The 27,103-nt window shown below is 49.1% G+C and overlaps 1 protein-coding gene across 2 annotated transcripts in view; it reads left to right on the top strand.

Moving 5' to 3' along the window:
* LOC141076467 (fatty-acid amide hydrolase 1-like) overlaps positions 1-27,103 on the top strand; it is a 213,455-nt gene that overhangs the window by 80,236 nt on the left and 106,116 nt on the right. For both annotated transcript variants that reach the window (XM_073563939.1, XM_073563938.1), the window contains exons 2-5: positions 9,276-9,389; positions 9,536-9,679; positions 9,865-9,998; positions 20,329-20,535. In XM_073563939.1, coding sequence (XP_073420040.1) covers positions 9,276-9,389; positions 9,536-9,679; positions 9,865-9,998; positions 20,329-20,535 — 599 coding nt within the window. The remainder of the gene's footprint in view (positions 1-9,275; positions 9,390-9,535; positions 9,680-9,864; positions 9,999-20,328; positions 20,536-27,103) is intronic.

Here is a 27,103-nt window from a genome sequence, read left to right as displayed (position 1 = left end):
CTGTTTCTTGGTCCTGAGGCTGGGCCAGGACGAGATAGCGTCCACTTTCCCAGGCTCTGCCCTCATAGAACTCCCGCCTACCAGTGCCCCAGGTAGTGGACTTCGCTCATGCCCATCTGGCACTTTCCCAGCTTGATGGTCATGTCTGCTTGGTGGATGCGCCCGAGCACCTACTGGAGATGCTGAAGGTGTTCCTCCCAGGAGGAACTGAAGATGGCAATGTCATCCGGGTACACCACTGCATACTTCTCCAGTCCCTGAAGCAGGTGGTTGACCATCTGCTGGAATGTGGCAGGGGCATTCTTCATGCCGAAAGGCATGACTGTGGACAGTCCGAAGGGGGTGATAAAGGTGGACTTCTCCTGGGCCTCAGGGTTCAGAGGAATCTGCCAATATCCCCAACTCAAATTCATAATGGATAGGTAGTGCGGGCCAGCTATCCGCTCAAGCAGCTCCTCAATGCATGGCATCAGAGGCTGTGACGGCGTTGAGCCCCCTGTAGTCCACACTGAACCGGGTGGTCCGATCCGTCATTGACACCAGGACGACAGGTGAGGCCCATGCCCTGTTAGACCGTTGAATCACCCCCAGCTGCAACATCTCATCGATCTCCTGGCACATGACGTGCTGCACCTCATCGGAGATCTGATAGGGTGTCTGCCATCGTGGAGCATGATTCGCGGTATCCACTTCGTGGACCACTAACTCACTCCTTCTGGGTCGGTTGGTAAACACAGCCTGGAAGTGTTCCAGCATGGCTCGCAGCTGCGACCGCTGGGGTGCCGATAACAAGACGCTTACCTCCAGGTCCTCTATGGACCCACCGGCCTTAGCTTGGACCAGCAGGTCCAGGAGGGGGTCTTCCTCCCCGTCCTCAGGCAGGTTGCAGACTGGTAGGATGCAGGCTTCACATTGTTGATGAGCCTTCATCATATTGACGTGGAAGGCCTTGCGCCTACCCTGAGCGTGGTCAAGAGTGATAACATAGGTGACTGGATTGAGCTGTTGGTGTACGACATACGGGCCTTCCCAGGCTGCCTGAAGCTTATCCTTTGGTACAGAGACTAGCAACCACACCTTCTGACCTACCTGGTAGGTCCGCTCCTGGGCGTTCTGGTCGTACTAGTGCTTCTGGTCAGCCTGAGCCATGTTGTCATGCACCAACTGTGTCAAGGTCTGCATCTTGTCACGGAAGCGCATGACATAATCCATGATGGACACTTCTGAAGGGCTCTGCTCTTCTTACCAGGATTCCCTTACCAACCCAATGAGTCCCCACACTCAACTGCTGTACAGAAGTTTGATGGGGGAGAACCCTGTTGAGGCCTGCGGAACCTCTCAGTAAGCGAATTGCAGGTGTGGGAAGTGTCGGGTATCGAGTGTTTATCGCTCCCAAACCAATGGTTTTTGTGAGCGCTTCAACGGTACCCTCAAACAGATGCTAAGAATGCTGGTTGAGACCCAAGGACGTGACTGTATTTTCTTACAGAGAGCCTCCATTAGGCGAGACATGAATTGGGTCCACTGGTCGGTAAGTGCCTCCCCAAAAAATCCTACCCGTGAAAAAATGGCCAACAGGGCATCCGCCACCTTATCTGCCCTACTTGAGGACAGAGCCAGTGCCTCTGGTTACCTGGTAGTGTAGTCTACCACAATGACGATGTACTGCTTTCCAGAGCTGCTGGGGACGGCCAGTGGGCCCACAATGTCCACTGCGATCACTGTCAGAGACATAAGGGGAGACTTGGGAACAGGCCCTGACATCCCCACTCTTTGACATGTGATACAGGAGCGGCAGTAGTTTGTCACATCTGTCCCCATCTTGGGCCAATAGAAGTGTTGAGACAGCTGGGTCTTAAGTTTTGCTGAGCCCCAAGTGTCCAGCGAGTGGGATCTCATGGGCAATCCGTAACAACTCACCCCTAAATTGGTGCGGGACGATCAGCTGTCTTTCCCTCAATCACTCCTTTTTTGATTTACTGAGTACTATCTCCCGGTACAACATATCCGTGGACAGACCCCCACCTGCAGACGGACCCCCATCTGCAGTCAGACCGCCGCTCAACCCTGATATGGCCTGAGGGTACTGTGTCCTCCAGGACACGCAGTAATCCCCCCACCTATGGACAGACCCTGTCACGGGGGCTTAGTTCAACTAAGGCTGAAATACCCGGGGCCCCTGTGGTGTCCCTTTTACTAGGGGAAACCCTGTCTGACCCTCAACCCAGGGTTTTTGCTGAAGGTGCAAATGCCTGAGCCTCCGACCTTTCCTTATCTCCTGCTCAGCCCTGCACTTAACCCTCCACCCTCCACCCAGTGAGGAGTCACACCACCAAAGCTCCCACACAAATAATGACAGACAGGGAGAACTTAAACTGCACTGCGCCGCACACACACAGGAATAAACAGTAATGTGAACAGGGCACAACTAAACACAAATATGGGAAGGAGAAAGGATAACGACGGATCATACGACACCAGATATGAATCTCTCTCTCTTGAACACCTCCACTCCAGACCGGAACCACTTGGTATGAAACACAAGCTATAATCGGCGACGCCCATATGCCAGTATGACTATTTAAAGACCGTGGGCGTGACTAACCTTCCAACCTGGTCTCCAGCAGGATTAACCCCCGAGAGCCTGAAGATCAAACCGGCGCCACTGAGGCTATAGTGGCTGGAGGTGGAACTACCTCTGCCTGCCGGATGCTGTGGTGTGAACAGCGTCCGACATGACAGTACCCCGTCTTCTACGAGGGACCCCAGGGCCCTCAAGACTCATAGGACCCGGCTTGTCCGGATGACGACGGTGAAAAGAACTGACCAGCCGATCCGCATGTATGTCTGAAGCTGGAACCCAAGACCTCTCCTCTGGACCATACCCCCGCCAGTGCACCAAATACTGAAGAGTACGGCGTACTACTCGAGAGTCCACTACCTTGGCGACCTCGAACTCTAACTCGCCATCCACCATGACTGGAGGTGGCATCGGCGTCGTGTCCACCAAGCCTACCACCTTTTTCAATAAAGCCCTGTGAAAAACGTTATGTATTCTGTACACCGCAGGAAGTTCCAACCGATAAGCCACGGGGTTAATGATGGCAGAAATCCTAAAAGGCCCAATAAACCTTGGACCCAGTTTTAAAGATGGGATTTTGAGTTTTATGTTCTTCGTAGCTAACCACACCCATTCACCCACACACAGGTCCGGACCTGGCACGCGTCTACTGTCAGCCACCCGTTTGTACCTGGCACTCATGCTCAACAAACGCTGTTTCACCCGCCTCCAGACTGATGACAATTGGGCTCCTAGCTGATCCTCCTCCGGGACACCCCCGGAGTCACCCTGACGTAAGGTACAAAACTGAGGATGTTGACCGTACACACAAAAGAATGGAGACTCTCCTGATGACTCTTGGCGGTGATTATTTAATGCGAATTCGGCCAGAGGAAGGAAAGTAGACCACTCCTCCTGGTTGTCGGACACAAAGCATCGTAAATACTGTTCTAGATTTTGGTTCATGCGCTCAGTTTGTCCATTAGACTGTGGATGAAACGCCGATGAATGTGACAACTTGATCCCCAACCTTGAGCAAAAAGCTTTCCAAAACCTCGCCACAAATTGCGTACCCCTATCAGATACTATGTCAGACGGTACTCCGTGGAGTCTGACCACCTCCTTCACAAATACCTGAGCCAACGTCTTAGCATTGGGCAAAGAGGACAACGCCACAAAATGCGCCATCTTTGAAAAACGGTCAACCACCACCAGGATGACCGTGTTCCCTGCCGAGGCTGGCAAGTCAGTGATAAAATCCATGGAGATTTCTGTCCATGGCCTATTGGGTACCCCCAGAGGCTGTAGCGTGCCAGCAGGACGGGTTCGGGGTGACTTAGCCCTAGCGCACGTGATGCAAGCTGCCACGTACGAGACCACATCCTGCCGGATTTTGGGCCACCAGAAACGACGCGATACCAGCTCTAAGGTGCCCTTCACCCCTGGGTGACCAGCCAGTACCGAATCGTGGTGTTCCTTCAACACCTTAGGCCGAAGATGCAGGGGTACAAATGATTTGTTGGCGGGAAGTCCTGGTGGTACCTCCTCTTGGGCCTCGGCAATCTCCGCCTCTACCTCAGTCGTGAGAGCCGAGACCACTACCCCTTTCTGGAGGATGGGTACCGGCTCTTCCCGCGGTTCTCCCCCCGGAAAACACCTAGACAAAGCATCCGCCTTGGTGTTTTTAGCCCCGGGACGGTACGTCACAAGAAAATTGAAACGAGTAAAAAACAATGCCCAGCGAGCCTGCCTAGGAGACAGACGCTTGGCCGACTCCAGATAGAGCAGATTCTTATGGTCGGTGATAATTGTGACCTGGTGAGCCGCCCCCTCCAAGAAGTGTCGCCATTCCTCAAAAGCCAGTTTGATGGCCAACAACTCCCTGTTGCCGATATCATAATTCCGTTCGGCCGGCGACAGCTTCTTGGAGAAGTAGGCGCATGGATGCATCTCGCTCAAGGACGAGCCTTGAGACAGTACTGCCCCCACTCCCACCTCCGACGCATCAACCTCTACCACAAAAGGTTTAGACACGTCTGGTTGCACCAGAATGGGGGCTGAAGCAAAACTATTCTTCAGACGCTCAAATGCACGTATAGCCACCTCAGGCCAGTTCGCCAGATCGGCACCCTTTTTTGTCATGTCCGTGAGCGGTTTGGCGACAGTCGAAAAGTGTTTTATAAATTTCCTATAATAATTCGCAAACCCAAGGAACCGCTGGAGTGCTTTCAGACTCTCCGGCCTCTCCCATTGCAACACCGCTTGCACCTTAGCGGTGTCCATTTTAAAACCGGCTGCGGACACAATATATCCCAAAAAGGGCAACTCCTGGACAAAAAATAAACATTTTTCCAGCTTAGCATAGAGCTGGTTCTCCCGGAGCAACTGTAACACCTGCCTAACATGCTCCAAATGAGTGTCCCGATCGCTAGAATAAATGAGGATATCATCCAGGTATACAATCACAAATCTCCCCAGGACATGAGCAAATACATCATTAATAAAATGTTGGAAAACGGCAGGCGCGGTGGTCAACCCAAACGGCATAACCAGACTCTCAAAATGACCCTCAGGAGTGTTAAACGCTGTCTTCCACTCATCCCCCTGACGGACCCTTATGAGGTTATACGCCCCCCTGAGGTCCAGCTTGGAAAACCATTTCGCCCCCGCTACCTGGTTGAACAAATCCAGGATCAACGGCATTGGGTAGGGATCACGGATCGTAATCTGGTTTAACTCTCGGAAATCCAGACACGGGCGTAACCCCCCATCTTTCTTCTTAATGAAGAAAAACCCCGCGGCTACAGGCGAGGACGAAGGCCGGATGTGACCTTTGCTCAGACTCTCCGCGATGTAGTCTTTAAGAGCTTGTCTCTCAGGACCAGAAATATTAAACATCCTGGCCTTAGGTAATTTGGCCCCGGGTTTTAACCTAATAGCACAGTCATAGGCTCTATGTGGAGGCAGTTCTGAGCAACCCTTCTCAGAGAAAACATCCGCGAAATCCTGCAAAGCCTCCGGCAGGCTGGGCGTCACGGCGGACACACATATGGCCAAGCAATTGTCTTGGCAGAAACCACTCCATTGTACTATGTCCTGAGTTTTCCAATCAATTACCGGGTTGTGCCTGGACAGCCATGGAAAACCCAGGACCATTTGAGCTGGGAGATTACGGAGGACCCTACATGTAACCGACTCAGAATGTAGGACCCCAATGTGGAGTTTCACCTCTGCCACAAACTCAGTAATCTCCCCTTGAGGGAGGGGAACAGCATTAATGGTCACCACCTGTATGGGGTGAGGAAGTTTTTCGATCTTAAACCCGGCGGTGTGGGCAAACTCCTCATCTATGAGATTGGTGGCGGAACCGCTATCCACAAACACTGATATAGGTAGCTCTCTGCCGGCGATAATAACCTTGGCAGGGAGCATACATTGAGATACCATCATGGAGGATATGCATACGCTCAGTTGGGTCTCCTCCATACCCTCTGAGCTTAACAGTTTTCCGCCGGTGTGACCCTCTTAGGTAGTACCGGGCAAACGTTAACATAATGACCTCCTTTACCACAGTAGAAACATGCTCCGGACTTCCGGACTCCCGGAGCGCGAGGCTGAACCTGTGCCACGCCAGCAATCTGCATAGGTTCAGGGGACTCATCTACTTCAACCACACCTGCACCTCTGTTTTCCCCCAGAGGTAGCATCTCCTGTGCCCCCTGACGAAAACGGCGATCAATACGTATCACCAAACTCATGGCAGACTCCAATGATGCCGGAGTCTCATACATCAGGAGGGCTTGTTTCACCCTCCCTGATACCCCATGAATAAACTGGCTCCGCAGTGCTGGGTCATTCCACTGTGTGTCTACAGCCCAGCGGCGAAATTCCGAACAATAGTCTTCTGCCAAGCGCTCCCCCTGGCGGAGGGCGCGGATTTTAGATTCCGCTAGAGCCAGTCGGTCAGGGTCATCGTAAATGAGCCCGAGGGCAGAAAAAACGTTATAGACCGAATGAAATGTAGCAGAGTCAGCTGGTAAGGAAAATGCCCATGCTTGGGGGTCACCACTCAGTAATGACAACACCAGCCCTACTCGCTGGGCCTCATTACCTGAGGATATTGGCCGCATGCGGAAGTATAATTTGCAGGCCTCCCGAAATACGACAAATTTGCTGCGATCGCCTGAAAATCGTTCTGGCAGCGGAAACTTCGGCTCTGCACCGATACCTGCAGATGCCGTTTGCACCTTTGCTACTACCAGGCCCTGCTGCTGAACTGCCCCTTTCAACTCGGAGACCTGTATGGACAGCGCCGCCAACTGGCGGGTTATGGAATCTAATGGATCCATGGACTCCTGAAAAAATGTGGGCCGATTATAATGTCACGGGGGCTTAGTTCAACTAAGGCTGAAATACCCGGGGCCCCTGTGGTGTCCCTTTTACTAGGGGAAACCCTGTCTGACCCTCAACCCAGGGTTTTTGCTGAAGGTGCAAATGCCTGAGCCTCCGACCTTTCCTTATCTCCTGCTCAGCCCTGCACTTAACCCTCCACCCTCCACCCGGTGAGGAGACAAACCACCAAAGCCCCAAACAATAAAGACAGACAGGGAGAACTTAAACTGCACTGCGCCGCACACACACAGGAATAAACAGTAATGTGAACAGGGCACAACTAAACACAAATATGGGAAGGAGAAAGGATAACGACGGATCATACGACACCAGATAAGAATCTCTCTCTCTTGAACACCTCCACTCCAGACCGGAACCACTTGGTATGAAAACACAAGCTATAATCGGCGACGCCCATATGCCAGTATGACTATTTAAAGACCGTGGGCGTGACTAACCTTCCAACCTGGTCTCCAGCAGGATTAACCCCCGAGAGCCTGAAGATCAAACCGGCGCCACTGAGGCTATAGTGGCTGGAGGTGGAACTACCTCTGCCTGCCGGATGCTGTGGTGTGAACAGCGTCCGACATGACAGACCCCTCACCTACGTATAGAACCCCATCTGCGGACAGCCCCCGCCACCTATGGATGGATCCCTATCTGCGGACTGACCTCCCATCTGTGGACAGACCCCCACCACCTATGGATGGATCCCCATCTGCGGACTGACCCCCCATCTGCGGACAGACCCCCCACCTATGGACGGATCCCTATCTGCGGACTGACCTCCCATCTGTGGACAGACCCCCACCACCTATGGACGGATCCCCATCTGCGGACTGACCCCCCATCTGCGGACAGACCCCCCACCTACGGACGGATCCCCATCTGCGGATTGACCCCCCATCTGCAGACAGACCCCCCACCTATGGACGGATCCCTATCTGCGGACTGACCCCCCATCTGCGGACAGCCCCCACCACCTACGGACGGATCCCCATCTGCGGACTGACCCCCCCATCTGCGGACAGACCCCCCACCTACGGACGGATCCCCATCTGCGGACTGACCCCCCCATCTGCAGACAGACCCCCCACCTATGGACGGATCCCTATCTGCGGACTGACCCCCCATCTGCGGACAGCCCCCACCACCTACGGACGGATCCCCATCTGCGGACTGACCCCCCCATCTGCAGACAGACCCCCCACCTATGGACGGATCCCTATCTGCGGACTGACCCCCCATCTGCGGACAGCCCCCACCACCTACGGACGGATCCCCATCTGCGGACTGACCCCCCCATCTGCGGACAGACCCCCCACCTACGGACGGATCCCCATCTGCGGACTGACCCCCCATCTGCGGACAGACCCCCCACCTATGGACGGATCCCTATCTGCGGACTGACCCCCCATCTGCGGACAGACCCCCCACCTATGGACGGACCCCTGTGGCTGCACCTGCAGGCTGGTGTGGCTGGGGCTCGTTCCTCACCAGCTTTATGGGCAGTTAGTAATATTCAAGTTCTGTGTTTCTGCCACTTGTGAAGTTGCGCTCAGTGCTGGGTCCTGACTGCGGCGCTCACCTCTGATGTGGGGGAAGGGTGCCGTGTTCTCCATGACACGCAGAAATCTCCAGTACCAGCCACTGGTGGACAGATCCCATCCACCATTCCACCCGGCCTATGCAGGGCAGTTAGGTTGTCGTGACCACAGATATGGAGGATAAAATTGCTCTCGGTCGCAGAGTCACAAGTTGTGTTTTGTGGTAATGAACCATTATGTAGTACGGCGGATACGGCAAGACTGGACCACTAGTGCTTTCTGGTAGCTTCGGACAGGTGGTCGGTGCTCTCTGGACACATCAGCACTGCACACCCTGTGGAGCGGGTTTTTTAGGAGAGTATGGGTCAGGAACGCTATAATGGCTGTCATCCTCACGTAGCTCCAGAAATAATCCCTGCAGCCCGCCACTGAGACACTCATCCATAGAGTCACCAGCTCAAGTTCAAAGAATACCTTTTCAGTTATCCCTGACAACCATCATGGCAGCGGCTGTTGCTCAGGATTCCCACTCTTTGCTTGGTCCGTCAATAACCTGTCCTGAGACACCTGTGTGGACACTGGGGTGGACCGTTGCCCCATCGTGATTGATGGCGCTGATGCCCATGATTCTGCCTCCTGGATCTCAGAGCGGAGGACGCTCTTATCCAGGAGCGATTCTCTGCAGCTGAGCTAGGTTTCCTGGGCTGATGGCTGCGATGGCAGCGGCTCGTCCTGCAGGGTCATTCTGTAACTCATCTGCCACTTTGTCTCTCCAGCATCCGGTTACTGACCCGTCAGCCATCCTCTCCCTGTCTTTGCTGGAGCTGACAGAGAAGCTCAGGGGAGGAGTGCTCTCCCCAGAAATGGTCCTTCACACCTACATGGCCAAGGTGAGTGAGTGGAGACCTGTACAGCAGCCACGGGTTTCCCCTACACAGCTGAAGCCCGGCTGCTGCGGCTGGAGGTGGAATTTCAGCCCTGGTGCCTGTCTAGATTTTAGATTGCTGCCCCTGATCACATGACTCATTCCCTGCAGGCGCTAGAAGTCACTCAAGAGCTGAACTGCATCACCGACTTCTTGCCCGAGTGTGAGTTGCAGCTGCAGAGACTCCGGGAGCAGACGAGCAGAGGCCCTCTGTACGGGGTCCCCATCAGCCTGAAGGACAACCATAACTACAAGGTAGCGTTGGGTACATCGAGGGTCCGGCGGCCTCTGTGGCACCTGAGGTCACTCAGTAATGGCGGCTGCACTCCAGCTGATGATTTTACATGTCCATGAAGGCTTTCCTCACCTCCAATCATATGCAATGTCAGGGTGCAAGCAGATGGAGAAGCATTATGTTCCTGCGTCATTGTGTGTTGCAGGGTCATGACACCACGTTGGGATTAATCAGAAACCTGGAGCTCCCAGCCTCAGAGGATTGCGTCATTGTCCAGGTGCTGAAGAAGCAGGGAGCAGTGCCCTTTGTGAAAACCAACATCCCGCAGTCCATGCTGAAGTAAGGCTACGTCCCTTACCGAGATGGAGGTGGCCTCCTGAAAGATTGAGGAAGTGTCCAGAGTTTAGTCAGTACATGTTTCTGGGCTCTCTTCTCTCACTCCCTCCCTTACTCTTTTCTGAGCTTGCTCAGTTTCACGCTGTGACGGTCTTTGGTAAGGAAAGGGGGCCTCAAACTGGAACTGGTACCCTAACTATCCCTGTCCCAGGGGTAATCTTAAGGTTAGAGAGGCCTGAGTCTCCGACCTTACTGTGCTCCTGTTAATGTCCCAAGCTGTCCCCTCCTCCTTCCCCAGGAGGCCTCGGACAGATATGTTAGTGTTCAGTGCCTTGAGAAAGTATTCGGCCCCCTGGGACTTTTCAACCTTTTCCCACATATGCTTCAAACATAAAGATACCAAATGTAAATTTTTGGTGAAGAATCAACAACAAGTGGGACACAATTGTGAAGTTGAACGAAATTTATTGGTTATTTTAAATTTTTGTGGAAATTCAAAAACTGAGAAGTGGGGCGTGCAATATTATTCAGCCCCTGTAACTTAATACTTTGTTACGCCACCTTTTGCTGCGATTACACCTGCAGTCTCTTGGGGTTTGTCTCTATCAGTTTTGTACATCGAGATACTGAAATTCTCGCCCATTCTTCCTTGGCAAACAGCTCGAGCTCAGTGAGGTTGGATGGAGATCGTTTGTGAACAGCAGTTTTCAGCTCTTTCCACAGAGTCTCGATTGGATTCAGGTCTGGACTGTGACTTGGCCATTCTAACACCTGGAGACGTTTATTTGTGAACCATTCCATTGTATATTTTGCTTTATGTTTGGGATCATTGTCTTGTTGGAAGACAAATCTCCAGCCCAGTCTCAGGTCTTTTGCAGACTCCAACAGGTTTTCTTCAAGAATGGTCCTGTATTTGGCTTCATCCATCTTCCCATCAATTTTAACCATCTTCTCTGTCCCTGCTGAAGAAAAGCAGGCCCAAACCATGATGCTGCCACCATGTTTGACAGTGGGGATGGTGTGTTCAGGGTGATGAGCTGTGTTGCCTTTACGCCAAACATATCGTTTAGCATTGTTGCCAAAAAGTTTGATTGTATTTTCATCTGACCAGAGCACCTTCTTCCACATGTTTGGTGTGTCTCCCAGGTGGCTTGTGGCAAACTTTAAACAACACTTTTTATAGATATCTTTGAGAAATGTCTTTCTTCTTGCCACTCTTCCATAAAGGCCAGATTTGTGCAGTGTATGACTGATTGTTGTCCTATGGACAGACAGTCCCACCTCAGGTGTAGATCTCTGCAGTTCATCCAGAGTGATCATGGGCCTCTTGGCTGCATCTCTGATCAGTCTTCTCCTTGTTTGAGATGAAAGTTTAGAGGGACGGCCGGGTCTTGGTAGATTTGCAGTGGTATGATACTCCTTCCATTTCAATATGATCGCTTGCACAGTGCTCCTTGGGATGTTTAAAGTTTTGGAAATCATTTTGTATCCAAATCCGGCTTTAAACTTCTCCCCAACAGTATCACGGACCTGCCTGTTGTGTTCCTTGGTCTTCATGATGCTCTCTGTGCATCAAACAGAACCCTGAGACTATCACAGAGCAGGTGCATTTATATGGAGACTTGATTACACACAGGTGGATTATATTTATCATCATTAGTCATTTAGGACAACATTGGATCATTCAGAGATCCACAATGAACTTCTGGAGTGAGTTTGCTGCACTGAAAGTAAAGGGGCCAAATAATATTGCACGCCCCACTTTTCAGTTTTTGAATTTCCACAAAAATTTTAAATAAACAATAAATTTAATTCAACTTCACAATCGTGTCCCACTTGTTGTTGATTCTTCACCAAAAATTTACATTTGGTATCTTTATGATGGAAGCATGATATGTGAGAAAAGGTTGAAAAGTTCCATGGGGCCGAATACTTTTGCAAGGCACTGTATATACACGTAAGACAAACAGGGATAACAAAAAGAAACTTACAAACAAAAATACTCTTCAATGGTAGAGTGGAATAAAGGGAAGGATATGAAAGTACAAACCAAATAGGAATAGGATAATGGAGAAAGCATTCACACAAAAACAGCAGAAAACAATCTGCAGCAACAACTACGAACTCCAACTTCAGCACACCAACTCCACCAAGCCAGGGGAAAAACTTTCACAGGCTAGGAAGAGAAGGTCTGACCAGGATTTATAGAGAGTGAGAGGAAACCAGCAGGTCAGGAGCAGCTGTGAGATGCAGCTGCATGTTTCTAACCTGCCTACAAAGAGTCGTTAACCATTTCCGCGCAAAAGGAAACGAAGTCCATTTAATGTGAGGAACAAAACACTCAGGCTAAATGGAAGACCTACGATTTACAGTACGTAAAGATAGCCTATCCCTAGATCTCCCAGGAGGACGTTATACACTTGTGACAATCATTCCCTTACTTTTTTCTAATCTCGCTCACTCACTCCCTTCCTTACTCTTTTCTGGGTTCTCTTCCTTACTATTTTCTGAGCTAGCTCTCTACCATACTCTTTTTTGGGATTGCTCATTTACTTCCTCCTTTATTCTTTTCTATATTCTTTCTCTCCCCTTTATTCTTTTCTGGGCTCACTCACTCACTCCCTTACTTTTTTCTGGGCTTTCTCTCTCCCTCCCTTACTCTTTTCTGAGTTCGCTTGCTCCCTCCCTTACTCTTTTGTGGGCTCTCTCTTACTCTTTTCTGAGCTCACTCTTTTGCTTGCTCACTGCCTCCCTTACTGTTTCTGGGCCCATCCGCTCCCTCCCTTATTCTTTTCTAGTCTCTCTCGCTCACTCCCATACCCTTTTCTGGGTTCACTCTCTCCCTTACTCTTTTCTGGTCTCACTTGCTCCCTCCCTCACTATTTTCTATGTTCTCTCTCCCTCACTATTTTCTAGTCTTGATCGCACTCTCTCTCCCCCTTACTTTTTTCTGAGCTTGCTTGCCTACTGCCTCCCTTACTCTTTTCTGGGCTCATTCGTTCCCTATCTTACTCTTTTCTAGGCCCGCTCCCTCCCTTACTACTTTCTGGGCTTGCTCGCTCACTCCCTTTTTCTTTTCTAGGATTTCTCTCTCTCCCTTACTCTTTTCTGGCCTCACTCGCACTCTCCCTTAATATTTTCTGTGCTCGCTCACTTAGTCCCTCATTCTTTTCTAGGCTCTCTCGCTCTCTCTCTTACTCATTTGTGAGCCACTTGCTCCCTCCCTTACTCTTTACTAGTCTCTTTTTCTCTCTCTTTCACTGTTTTCTGGGCTTGCTTGCTCCCTTCCTTACTCTTTTTTGGGTTGCTTGCTTCCTCCCTCTTTTCTAGGCTCTCTTGCTCTCTTCTTTACTGTTTTCTTAGCTTACTTGCTCACTGCCTCCATTATTCTTTTCTGGGCTTATTCGCTCCCTCCCTTATTCTTTTCTAGGCGCTCTCGCTCTCTCCCCTACTGTTTTCTGGGCTCATTCGTTCTCTTCCTCAATGTTTTCTGGGCTCGCTCACTCCCTCACTCTTTTCTAGGCTCACTCACTACTTCAGTAACTCTTTTCTGGGCTCGCTAGCTCCCTCCCCTACTCTTTTTTAAGCTCTCTTGCTCCTTCACTTGCCTTATATATGCGTGTATAAGCTGAAAACGCCCCCTCGGCTTATACACAAGTCAGTTGTCCCAGAAAGACGGCGGGGGAGGGGGTCATAGAAGCAGGAGCCAGCGGCTGTGGCTAAAGCCTGTGCAGCTGATGAAAAGAATTGAACATTCATTTCTCTGTAATAGCGCACAGTGACAGTCGCAGCCGCCAACTTCCTGCACACAGACATCCTACTTACCTTCCCTGCGCACCATCGCTGCATTTTGTTCATTTTGGCGCCACCAGCTCATTAAGGTAATAAATATTCACGCCTCTCCACTCCCATAGGCATGGAGTGAATATTCATTAACTTAAGGAGCGGGGCCACGTGATCGCTCGGCAGGAAGAGCTGCTGGTGCCGGAACGAGATGCAGCGAGGGCATGCAGGCAAGGTAAGTAGGATGTTTTTTTTTTTATAGGAACCATGCATACAAGGATAGGGGAAAAGGAGCCATGCATTCAAGGATGGGACAGGGGGAGCCATGCATACAAGGACAAGGATGGGGGAGCCATGCCTACAAAGATGGGACGGGGGAGCCATGCATACCAGGATAGGGATGGGGGAGCCATGCATACAAGGACAAGGATGGGGAGCCATACATACAAGGATAGGGATGGGGGAGCCATGCATACAAGGATAGGGATGGGGGAGCCATGCATACAAGGACAAGGATGGGAGAGCCATGCATACAAGGACAAGGATGGGGGAGCCATGCATACAAGGACAGGGATGGGGGAGCCATGCATACAAGGACAGGGATGGGGGAGCCATGCATACAAGGACAAGGATGGGGGAGCCATGCATACAAGGACAGGGATGGGGGAGCCATGCATACAAGGACAAGGATGGGGGAGCCATGCATACCAGGACAGGGATGATGGGGAGCCATGCATACAAGGACAAGGATGGGGGAGCCATGCATACCAGGATAGGGATGGGGGAGCCATGTATACAAGGACAAGGATGGGGGAGCCATGCATACAAGGACAAGGATGGGGGAGCCATGCATACCAGGATAGGGATGGGGGAGCCATGCATACAAGGACAAGGATGGGGGAGCCATGCATACAAGGACAAGGATGGGGGAGCCATGCATACAAGGACAAGGATGGGGGAGCCATGCATACAAGGACAAGGATGGGGGAGCCATGCATACAAGGACAAGGATGGGGGAGCCATGCATACAAGGACAAGGATGGGGGAGCCATGCATACAAGGACAAGGATGGGGGAGCCATGCATACCAGGACAGGGATGGGGGAGCCATGCATACAAGGACAAGGATGGGGGAGCCATGCATACAAGGACAAGGATGGGGGAGCCATGCATACCAGGACAGGGATGGGGGAGCCATGCATACCAGGACAAGGATGGGGGAGCCATGCATACAAGGACAAGGATGGGGGAGCCATGCATACCAGGACAGGGATGGGGGAGCCATGCATACCAGGACAGGGATGGGGGAGCCATGTATACAAGGACAAGGATGGGGGAGCCATGCATACCAGGACAGGGATGGGGGAGCCATGCATACAAGGACAAGGATGGGGGAGCCATGCATACCAGGATAGGGATGGGGGAGCCATGCATACAAGGACAAGGATGGGGGAGCCTTGCATACCAGGACAGGGATGGGGGAGCCATGCATACCAGGACAGGGATGGGGGAGCCATGCATACCAGGATAGGGATGGGGGAGCCATGCATACCAGGACAGGGATGGGGGAGCCATGCATACCAGGACAGGGATGGGGGAGCCATGCATACCAGGACAGGGATGGGGGAGCCATGCATACCAGGACAGGGATGGGGGAGCCATGTATACAAGGACAAGGATGGGGGAGCCATGCATACCAGGAGAGGGATGGGGGAGCCATGCATACAAGGTCAAGGATGGGGGAGCCATGCATACCAGGATAGGGATGGGGGAGCCATGCATACAAGGACAAGGATGGGGGAGCCATGCATACAAGGACAAGGATGGGGGAGCCATGCATACCAGGACAGGGATGGGGGAGCCATGCATACCAGGACAGGGATGGGGGAGCCATGCATACCAGGACAGGGATGGGGGAGCCATGCATACCAGGACAGGGATGGGGGAGCCATGCATACCAGGACAGGGATGGGGGAGCCATGCATACCAGGACAGGGATGGGGGAGCCATGCATACCAGGATAGGGATGAGGGGACAATGCGTACCAGCTTATACTTAAGTCAATAAATTTACCCAGTTTTTCGTGGCAAAATTACGTGTCTCGGCTTATAGTCGGGTAGACTTATACTCAAGTATATACGGTTTCTGGGTTCACTTGCTCCCTCCCTTACTCTTTTCTAGGCTCTCGCTCTCACCCTTACTTTTTTCTGGGTGCTCTCTCCCTTACTCTTTTCTGAGCTTGTTTGCTCCCTCCCTTACTCTTTTCTATTCTCTCTCCCTTTCTCTTTTCTGAACGTCCTTGCTCTCTGCCTCCCTTACTGTTTTCTAGGCTCACTCGTTCCTTCACTTACTCTTTTAAGGCGTGCTCGCTCCCTCCCTTATTAATTTTTAGTCTCTCTCGCTCACTCCCTTACTCTTTTCTGGGCTTGCTCATTCCCTCCCTTATTCTTTTCTGGGCTCACTCCATCCCTTACTATGTTTTGGGCTCTCTTGCTCCCTCCTTTACGCTTTTCTAGGTTCTCTCTCCGTCACTGTTTTCTGGTCTTACTTGCTCACTCCCTTACTCTTTTTTAGGCTCTCTTGCGCTCTCCCTTACTCTTTTCTGAGCTCGCTTGCTCACTGCCTCCCTAACTTTTTTCTGGGCGCTCTCCCTCCCTTATTCTTTTCTATGCTCACTCGCTCTGTCACTTACTCTTTTCTGGTTTGCTTGCTACCTCCCTCCCTCTTTTCTAGGCTCTCTCGCTCTCTCCCTTACTCTTAGCTTACTTGCTCACTGTACTCTTTTCTGGGCTCATGCGCTCCCTCCCTTATTTTTTTCTAGGCTCTCTCGCTCTTTCCCTTACTCTATTCTGAGCTTGCTTGCTCACTGCCTAACTTACTCTTTTCTTGGCTCATTTGCTCATTCTCTTACTGTTTTCTAGGCTAACTTGTTCCTTCACTTAAGGCCCCGTCACACACAGCGATATCACCAGCGAGATCGCTGTGTGTGACATGGATCAGCGACCGGTCCCCCTGCCGGGTATCGCTGATTGTGCAGGATCGTCCTGGGCCGTTTTTTGATCATTGGTCTCGCGCTGGCCAGGGCGCATCGCTGCGCGTGGCAGCGGGAGAGCAACGATCAGCGATGCTGCATGCTGGCTTCCAATGTGGACAGTGGGTATCTAGGAGCCGCGCGGCTCTTAGTTACCTGCTGTTTACCTTGGAAACCAGCGTGCACGCTGGTCCTGATCGCTGGTGGGGCTGTCTATGTGACAGCAAGTAGTTCTAGAGTTATAGTGGAGCTAGCAGTGACCGTACCTGGAGTATATACTTTCCATGCGTTGGAATCGGAGGTATATACAGTTTACAGTACAGACCAAAAGTTTGGACACACCTTCTCATTCAAAGCGTTTTCTTTATTTTCATAACTATGAAAATTGTAGATTCACTCTGAAGGCATCAAAACAATGAATTACCACATGTGAAATTATATAATTAACAAAAAAGTGTGAAACAACTGAAAATATGTCTTATATTCCAGGTTCTTCAAAGTAGCCACCATTTGCTTTGATTTCTGCTTTGCACACTCTTGGCATTCTCTTGATGAGCTTCAAGAGGTAGTCACCGGAAATGGTTTTCACTTCACAGGTGTGCCCTGTCAGGTTTAATAAGTGGGATTTCTTGCCTTATAAATGGGGTTGGGACCATCAGTTGTGTTGTGCAGAAGTCTGGTGGATACACAGGTGATAGATAGTCCTATTGAATAGACTGTTAGAATCTGTATTATGGCAAGAAAAAAGCAGCTGAGTAAAGAAAAACGAGTGGCCATTATTACTTTAAGAAATGAAGGTTAGTCAGTCTGAAAAATTGGGAAAACTTTGAAAGTGTCCCCAAGTGCAGTGGCAAAAAACATCAAGTGCTACAAAGAAACTGGCTCACATGAGGACCGCCCCAGGAAAGGAAGACCAAGAGTCACCTCTGCTGCGGAGGATAAGTTCATCCGAGTCACCAGCCTCAGAAATCGCAGGTTAAAAACACAAGGAATGGACATTAGACCAGTGGAAATCTGTGCTTTGGTCTGATGAGTCCAAATTTGAGATCTTTGGTTTCAACCACCGTGTCTTTGTGCGACGCAGAAAAGGTGAATGGATGGACTCTACATGACTGGATCCCACCGTGAAGCATGGAGGAGGAGGTGTGATGGTGTGGGGGGGGGCTTTGCTGGTGACACTGTTGGAGAAGTATTCAAAACTGAAGGCATACTGAATCAGCATGGCTACCACAGCATCTTGCAGCGGCATGCTATTCCATTCGGTTTGCGTTTAGTTGGACCATCATTTATTTTTCAACAGGACAATGGCCTCAAACCCACCTCCAGGCTGTGTAAGGGCTATCTGACCAAGAAGGAGAGTGATGGGGTGCTACGCCAGATGACCTGGCCTCCACAGACACCAGACCTGAACCCAATCGAGATGGCTTGGGGTGAGCTGGACTGCAGAGTGAAGGCAAAATGGCCAACAAGTGCTAAGCATCTCTGGGAACTCCTTCAAGACTGTTGGAAGACCATTTCCGGTGACTACCTTTTGAAGCTCATCAAGAGAATGCCAAGAGTGTGCAAAGTAGTAATTAAAGCAAAAGGTGGCTACTTCAAGAACCTAGAATGTAAGACATATTTTCAGTTGTTTCACACTTTTTTGGTAATTATATAATTCCACATGTGGTAATTCATAGTTTTGATGCCTTCAGAGTGAATCTATAATTTTCATAGTCATGAAAATAAAGAAACCTCTTTGAATGAGAAGGTGTGTCCAAACTTTTGGTCTGTACTGTGTACCATACGCTCAGTAAGTTTCCCAATATCCGGCTTTAGTGTAAACCGCCACAGCCTCCTACGTTAATTGTTGGTCGGTTTTCTAATTGTCCGGACGATAGGTGACAGCAGAGGGCTCTTCGTGACAAAAAGATACCAGTGTGGGTGGCTCGTTTATGACCTCCCTGGCCGTGATCTTTCACAAATGGTGGCAAGCAGTGGGATATTATAGAACATCATTAATCTGGTTTGAGTAATCATTCCTGTCACTGAAAGCTTGCACTGTTCTTGCGAGAATGCTGTGCAGAGCCTAATTTATTTATTTATTTTTTTCATCTGAGACAATACTGTGTATATAGTGGTTACCCCCTCCCCTTCTCTTCTTTTTCTGTCCTGTCTTTTATTTGGCAACTATGGCTATGCTGGGAGAGGCCTGGTATAGGCAGCAGTCCAAGGCCACTCTTATTTTGCCCTTTGCACGAACGGATTGACTCCATGGGCAAAACCAGGCCCCAAATGATTGCGGAATTATTGCAATGTGCCTCAGAGCCAGCCTGTCACTAGAGCCCTGATGACGCAGAAGCCAGCCCAAGCGCAGATGGCGCTGCTGCAGAAGTCCAACCGGTGAATGGCAGCCCTACTTGCAACCAGGGTAGTGTGGACCCCCACCTGCGGATGGCTTTGGAGCAAATACACGCAGATGATCGTGATGGATGTCTGAACCTGATTCAGCAGTACCAAGAGCCTGAGAAACCGACCGAGACATGGATCAGCGACCAGCCCTCCTGCCGGGTATCGCTGATTGTGCAGGATCGTCCGGGGCCGTTTTTTGATCATTGGTCTCGCGCTGGTCAGGGCGCATCGCTGCGTGTGGCAGCGGGAGAGCAACGATCAGCGACGCTGCACGCTGGCTTCCAATGTAGACAGTGGGTATCTAGGAGCCGCGCGGCTCTTAGTTACCCGCTGTATACCTTGGAAACCAGCGTGCACGCTGGTCCTGATCGCTGGTGGGGCTGTCTATGTGACAGCTCACCAGCGATCAGCTAACTATGTCCGAGCAATCCCATCCACGTCGGATCGTTGGTGGGATCGCTGTGACATTGCTACGTGTAACAAGGCCCTTACTCTTTTCTGGGTCCGCTCACTCCCTCCCTTATTTTTTTTCTGTGCTTGCTTTCTCCATCCCTTTTCTAGGCTCTCTCGCTCTCTCCTTCACGGTTTTCTGGGTTCGGCCGCTCTCTCCCTCACGGTTTTCTGGGTTTGCTCGCTCCCTCCCTTACGCTTTGGTAGGCTCACTCGCTCCTTACCTTACTCTTTTCTGGGCCCGCTCACTCCCTCCCTTATTTTTTTTCTGTGCTTGCTTTCTCCATCCCTTTTCTAGGCTCTCTCGCTCTCTCCTTCACGGTTTTCTGGGTTCGGCCGCTCTCTCCCTCACGGTTTTCTGGGTTTGCTCGCTCCCTCCCTTACGCTTTGGTAGGCTCACTCGCTCCTTACCTTACTCTTTTCTGGGCTCGCTCGCTCCCTACCTTACACTTTTCTGGATTGCTTGCGTTCTCCCTCACTCTTTTCTAGGCTCTATCGCTCTCTTCCTTACTCTTTTCTTACTTGCTGACTGCCTCCCTTACTCTTCTCCGGGTTAGTTCGCTCCCTTATTGTTTTCTAGGCTCCCTCGCTCCCTCCCTTACTCCTTTCTGAGCTTGCTTGTGCACTGTATACTGAGGCAGACCTTCAGCTGTGTAAATTTACTGTGTTTCCCTTGCAGCTATGACTGCAGTAACCCCATGTATGGACAGACCCTTAATCCGCTAAACCACAGGAAGACGCCTGGAGGCTCCTCTGGAGGGGAGGGCGCTCTCATCTCGGCTCAAGGCTCCATTCTGGGCTTTGGTTCGGACATTGGGGGGAGCATCCGCTTCCCGTGTGCTTTCTGTGGAGTCTGTGGCTTCAAACCCACTGGAAACCGACTCAGGTGGGTTCTGTGCGGTGCCCAAAGCTTTTCCACAGTGACATTTAAATATAATAGCAATACTAAGGAAGTTGGTTGCTGGGATTTATAGTCCAACAACTGCAGAGTGCCTGAAGTACTAGCATTGACCAGCAGATGGCGCTGCAGTCCTAATATGAGAACTGTATATACACTGAGTACGGAAAGTATTCAGACCCCTTTAAATTTTTCACTCTTTGCTTCATTGCAGTCATTTGGTAAATTCAAAAAAAAGTTCATTTTTTTCTCATTAATGTACACTCTGCACCCCATCTTGACTGAAAAAAAATGTAGAAATTTTTGAAAATTTGTTAAAAAAAGAAAAACTGAAATCTCACATGGTCATAAGTATTCAGCCCCTTTGCTCAGACACTCATATGTAAGCCACACGCTGTCCATTTCCTTATGATCCTCCTTGAGATGGTTCTACTCCTTCATTGGAGTCCAGCTGTGTGTAATTAAACTGATAGGACCTGAGGCGCACACCTGTCTATATAAGACCTCACAGCTCACAGTGTATGTCACACCAAATGAGAATCATGAGGCCAAAGGAACCAGCCAAGGAGCTCAGAGACAAAATTGTGGCAAGGCACAGATCTGGCCAAGGTTACAGAAGAATTTCTGCAGTACTCAATGTTCCTAAGAGCACAGTGGCCTCCACAATCCTTAAATGGAAGAAGTTTGGGACCAGCAGAAGTCTTCCTAGACCTGGCCGTCCAGCCAAACTGAGCAATCGTGGGAGAAGAGCCTTGGTGAGAAAGGTAAAGAAGAACCCCAAGATCACTGTGGCTGAGCTCCACAGATGCAGTAGGGAAATGGGAGAAAGTTACACAAAGTCAACTATCACTGCAGCCCTCCACCAGTCGGGCCTTTATGGCAGAGTGGCCCGACGGAAGCCTCTCATCAGTGCCAGACATATGAAAACCCACATAGAGTTTGCTAAAACACACATGAAGGACTCCCAGACTATGAGAAATAAGATTCTCTGGTCAGATGAGATGAAGATAGAACTTTTTGGTGATAATTCTAAGCTGTATGTGTGGAGAAAACCAGGCACTGCTCATCCCCTGCCAAATACAATCCCAACAGTGAAACATGGTGGTGGCAGCATCATGCTATGGGGGTGTTTTTCAGCTGCAGGGACAGGACGACTGGTGGCCATTGAAGGAAACATGAATGCGGCCAAGTACAGAGGTATCCTGGATGAAATCCTCTTCCAGAGTGCTCTGGACCTCAGACTTGGCCGAAGGTTCACCTTCCAACAAGACCATGACCCTAAGCACACAGCTAAAATAACAAAGGAGTGGCTTCAGAACAACTCTGTGACCATTCCTGACTGGCCCAGCCAGAGCCCTGACCTAAACCCAATGGAGCATCTCTGGAGAGACCTGGAAATGGCTCCACCAACGTTCACCATCCAACCTGACGGAACTGGAGAGGATCTGCAAGGAAGAATGGCGGAGGATCCCCAATTCCAGGGGTGAAAAACTTGTGGCATCATTCCCAAGAAGACTCATGGCTGTACTAGCTCAAAAGGGGCTTCTACTCAATACTGAGCAAAGGGGCTGAATACTTATGGCCATGTGAGATTTAAGTTTTTCTTTTTCAATAAATTTGCAAAAATTTCTACGTTTTTTTTTCCGTGAAGATGAGGTGCAGAGTGTACATTAATAAGAGAAAATGAACTTTACAGAATTTACCAAATGGCTGCAATGAAACAAAAAGTGCAAAATGTAAAGGGGTGTGAATACTTTCCGTACCCACTGTATACCGTACACGTACAGCAATGCTGTGCTAAAGGTTTAGGCCGTGTGGAATAAATGCTGCAGAGTCAGACGCTTCCATGAATAGCAGAGTTAATGGTTAATTATCAATTCACAAAATGCAAAGAATGAAGAAAAGAGAAAAGTAAATATAAAAATGACGGGTGGTGGCAGCAAGTAGTTCTAGAGTTATAGTGGAGCTAGCAGAGACCGTACCTGGAGTATATACTTTCCATGCGTTGGAATCGGAGGTATATACAGTTTACAGTACAGACCAAAAGTTTGGACACACCTTCTCATTCAAAGCGTTTTCTTTATTTTCATGACTATGAAAATTGTAGATTCACTCTGAAGGCATCAAAACAATGAATTACCACATGTGGAATTATATAATTACCAAAAAAGTGTGAAACAACTGAAAATATGTCTTATATTCTAGGTTCTTCAGAGTAGCCACCTTTTGCTTTGATTTCTGCTTTGCACACTCTTGGCAGTCTCTTGATGAGCTTTGGTCTGTACTGTATACCATACGCTCAGTAAGTTTCCCAATATCCGGCTTTAGTGTAAACCGCCACAGCCTCCTACGTTAATTGTTGGTTGGTTTTCTAATTGTCCGGACGATAGGTGACAGCAGAGGGCTCTTCGTGACAAAAAGATACCAGTGTGGGTGGCTCGTTTATGACCTCCCTGGTCGTGATCTTTCACAAATGGTGGCAAGCAGTGGGATATTATAGAACATCATTAATCTGGTTTGAGTAATCATTCCTGTCACTGAAAGCTTGCACTGTTCTTGCGAGAATGCTGTGCAGAGCCTAATTTATTTATTTATTTTTTTCATCTGAGACAATACTTTGTATATAGTGGTTACCCCCTCCCCGTCTCTTCTTTTTCTGTCCTGTCTTTTATTTGGCAACTATGGCTATGCTGGGAGAGGCCTGGTATAGGCAGCAGTCCAAGGCCACTCTTATTGCCCTTTGCACGAACGGATTGACTCCATGGGTAAAACCAGGCCCCAAATGATTGCGGAATTATTGCAATGTGCCTCAGAGCCAGCCTGTCACTAGAGCCCTGATGACGCAGAAGCCAGCCCAGGCGCAGATGGCGCTGCTGCAGAAGTCCAACCGGTGAATGGCAGCCCTACTTGCAACCAGGGTAGTGTGGACCCCCACCTGCGGATGGCTTTGGGGCAAATACACGCAGATGATCGTGAGGGATGTCTGAACCTGATTCAGCAGTACCAAGAGCCTGAGAAACCGACCGAGAGGCTGAAAGAGCTGAATGTCAAACCGAACGACAAGCCCAGGCTGAGAGAGCCGAGCTACAGGCCAAGCCGAGTGTTAATACCAGCTGGAGTTAGCCCAAATCAATCTTCCCCATCGAGCAGTGAATCCAGCAAAGCCAAAAGATTTAAACCCCATCCTGAGCATTTCCCTGTCATGGAAAAGGATGAGAGGCAAGGCCCTGGCAGTGTTCGCTTCTCTCCCTCTAGACCAAGATGGAAACTATGAGGCCATCAAACAGACCCTTATAAGAAAGTATCAGCTGATGCCAGAGGTGTACCGCAAAAAGTTCCGGGCCCTGCAGCGTGGACTACGCGACAGCTATAGTGGAGTGGTGGATGGGCTCCCAACCAACTTTGAAAAGTGGGTTCAAAGATTGTCAATCATCACCTTTGAGGACCTGAAGGTGAGGGACCAGTTTCTTTATCTTTGTCCCATGGAGGTGCAATAGTTTGTGCTGGACAGGGAGCCAAAGGAGGCCACCAAGGCAGCACAGATCGCTGATGCGTATGAGGCCAATCATATACCGGAGGTACAGAAGTCAGCTGATGCCAGTTGGAAAGGGGGTAAGCCGACAACCACCCCCTTGTGGGGTCTGGCCCCATCTTTCAGAAAGGGTCCACTAACTATCACCGGTATTGGAGGTGTTCGCCTTCTCTTACCGATGGCCCGGGTTTTCATAGATTCGGGTGTGAGTAGGGGGATAAGGGAAGTGGAGGCGTCGGAGAATCTCCCCACAAATGTTTTATTCTGTACTTATCTGTGATGGTTGATTGCCCGGTACATGGGGGAATAGTGATCACAGGATAATAAGTTTTCATGCATCCTGTAATAAGATGTGTAGTAGAGGGGTTACAAGGACACGAAACTTCAGGAAGGCAAATTTCCAACGGATGAGAGATGATCTTGGTGCAATAACTGGGACGATATCCTGAGACATAAAAATACACAAAGACAATGGGAGACGTTTATTATCCTCCCGAATAGGAGCTGTGCACAATATATACCGTATGGGAATAAACCTGCGAGAAACAGGAGGAAACCACTATGGCTAAATAGAGCTGTATGGGGCGCAATAAGGGACAAAAAGAAAGCAGAGAATTACAGCAAGTAGGGAGTGATGAGGCATTAACTACAGAAGATTAAATAAATTCTGTAAAAAGCAAATCAAGGCAGCAAAGACTGAGACAGAGAGACTCATTGCCAGAGAAAGGAAAAATAATCCCAAAATATTCTTTAACTACATAAATAGTAAGAAACTAAAAAATGATAGTGTTGGTCCCCTTAAAAATAGTCTGGGTGAAATGGTGGATGAGGAAAAAGCCAATATGCTAAATGACTTTATCAACAGTATTTACAGTGGCATGCAAAAGTTTAGGCACCCCTTTTCAAAATTACTGTTATTGTGAACAGTTAAGCAAGTTGAAGATAAAATGATCTCTAAAAGGCCTAAAGTTAAAGATGACACATTTGTTTTGTATTTTAGGCTAAAAAGTAATACACATTTTAATTTTTTCACATTTTAAAAATTACAAAAAGAAAAATGGTCACCTTTGGAGATTTGTGTGCTCAGATAACTTTGACCAAGGTTTCAGACCTTATTTAGCCTGTAAGGGATATGGCTTGTTCACCCTCAATGTTAGGAAAGGCCAGCTGATGCAGATTCCACAGGTTTAGAAGCACATAGCCTCCTCTAACCTTGTGCGAAAAAACAGCCACCATGGGTTCTTTTAAGCAGCTGCCTAGCACTCTGAAAATGAAAATGGTGGAGGCCCACAAAGCAGGAGAAGGCTATAAGAAGATAGCAAAGCATTTTCAAGTTGTCCTTTCCTCAGTTCAATATGTAATTCAGAAATAGCAGTTTACAGGAACAGTGGAGGTCAAGATAAGGTCTGGAAGGCCAAGCAAAATTTCAGAGAGAGCTGCTTGTAGGATTGCTAGAAAGGCATATCAGAACCCCCACTTGACTGCAAAAGACCTTCAGAAAGATTTAGCAGATTCTGGAGTTGTGGTAATTGTTCTAATGTTCAGAGATACCTGCCCAGATATGGCCTTCATGGAAGAGTCATCAGAAGAAAACCTCTCCTGCACCCTCACCATAAAATTCAGCATCAAAGGTATGCAAAAGAACATCTAAACAAGCCTAATGCATTTTAGAAACAAGTCCTGTGAATCGTTGAATTTAAAATAAAACTCTTTGGTCGCAATGATCAAAGGTATGTGCAGAGAAAAAATTGCATAGAATTTCAGGAAAAGAACATCTCTCCAACCATTAAGCATGGGGATGGATCAATCATGCTTTGGAGTTGTGTTGCAGACAATGGCACAGGGAACATTTCACAGGTAGAGGGAAGAATGGAGTCAATGACATTTCCACAAATTCTTGATGCAAACATAACACCATGTGTAAAAAAGCTGAATTTGAAAACAGGATGGCTTCTACAATTGGATAATGATCACACACATCAAAATCCACAATAGACTACCTCAAAAGACGATAGCTAGAGATTTTTCAATGGCCCTCACAGTCCCCCGATTCGATCATCATTGAAAATCTGTGGCTAGTCCTCAAAATAGCAGTGCATGCAAGACGACCCAGGAATCTCACAGAAATGGAAGAATTTTCCAAGGAAGAATGGATGAAAATCCATCAAACAAGAATTGAAAGACTCTTGGCTGGCTACTAAAAGCGTTTACAAGCGTTTACTAGGTACTAACTATGCAGGGTGCCCAAACTTTTGCATTGGCCTATTTTCCTTATTGTAATTTTTAAAATGTAAAAAATAACAATATATAATTTTTTTGGCCTAAAATACAGAGAAAATGTGTCATCTTTAACTTTAGCCCTTTTAGAGATCATTCCATCTTCAACTTGCTTAACTGGTCACAATAACAGTAATTTTGACCAGGGGTGCCCAAACCTTTAAATGCCACTGTACACAGGATAACATGATCAGTGATAAATATTCTCCATTAAATGTCACCTGCTTAACCCAGCAGGAAGTACGGCGGCGTCTAAAAATCACTAAAATTGACAAATCCCCGGCCCCGGATGGGATACACCCCCGAGTACTGCAGGAATTAAGTACAGTCATAGATAGACCATTATTCCTAATCTTTAAAGATTCCATAATAACAGGGTCTGTACCACAGGACTGGCGTATAGCAAATGTGGGGCCAATATTCAAAAAGGGGACAAAAACTGAACTTGGAAATTATAGGCCAGTAAGTTTAACCTCAACTGTGGGTAAAATCCTGGAGGGTTTTCTAAGAGATACTATACTGGAGTATCTGGAGAAGAATAACCTCATGACCCAATATCAACATGGGTTTACAAGGGACCGTTCCTGTCAGACTAATCTGATAAGCTTTTATGAAGAAGTAAGTTCCGGACTGGACCAAGGGAATGCAGTGGACGTGGTGTACATGGACTTTTCAAAAGCTTTTGATACAGTGCCACACAAAAGGCTGATACATTCCCCTATCCCCATTGTTCTCATTTTATGTATG

Source organism: Dendrobates tinctorius, unplaced genomic scaffold (genome assembly GCF_039654945.1).
Source record: "Dendrobates tinctorius isolate UK_male_01 unplaced genomic scaffold, ASM3965494v1 ptg000410l, whole genome shotgun sequence".
NCBI classification, from domain to species: domain Eukaryota; kingdom Metazoa; phylum Chordata; class Amphibia; order Anura; family Dendrobatidae; genus Dendrobates; species Dendrobates tinctorius.
This window is presented reverse-complemented; position numbering and strand designations above follow the sequence as displayed.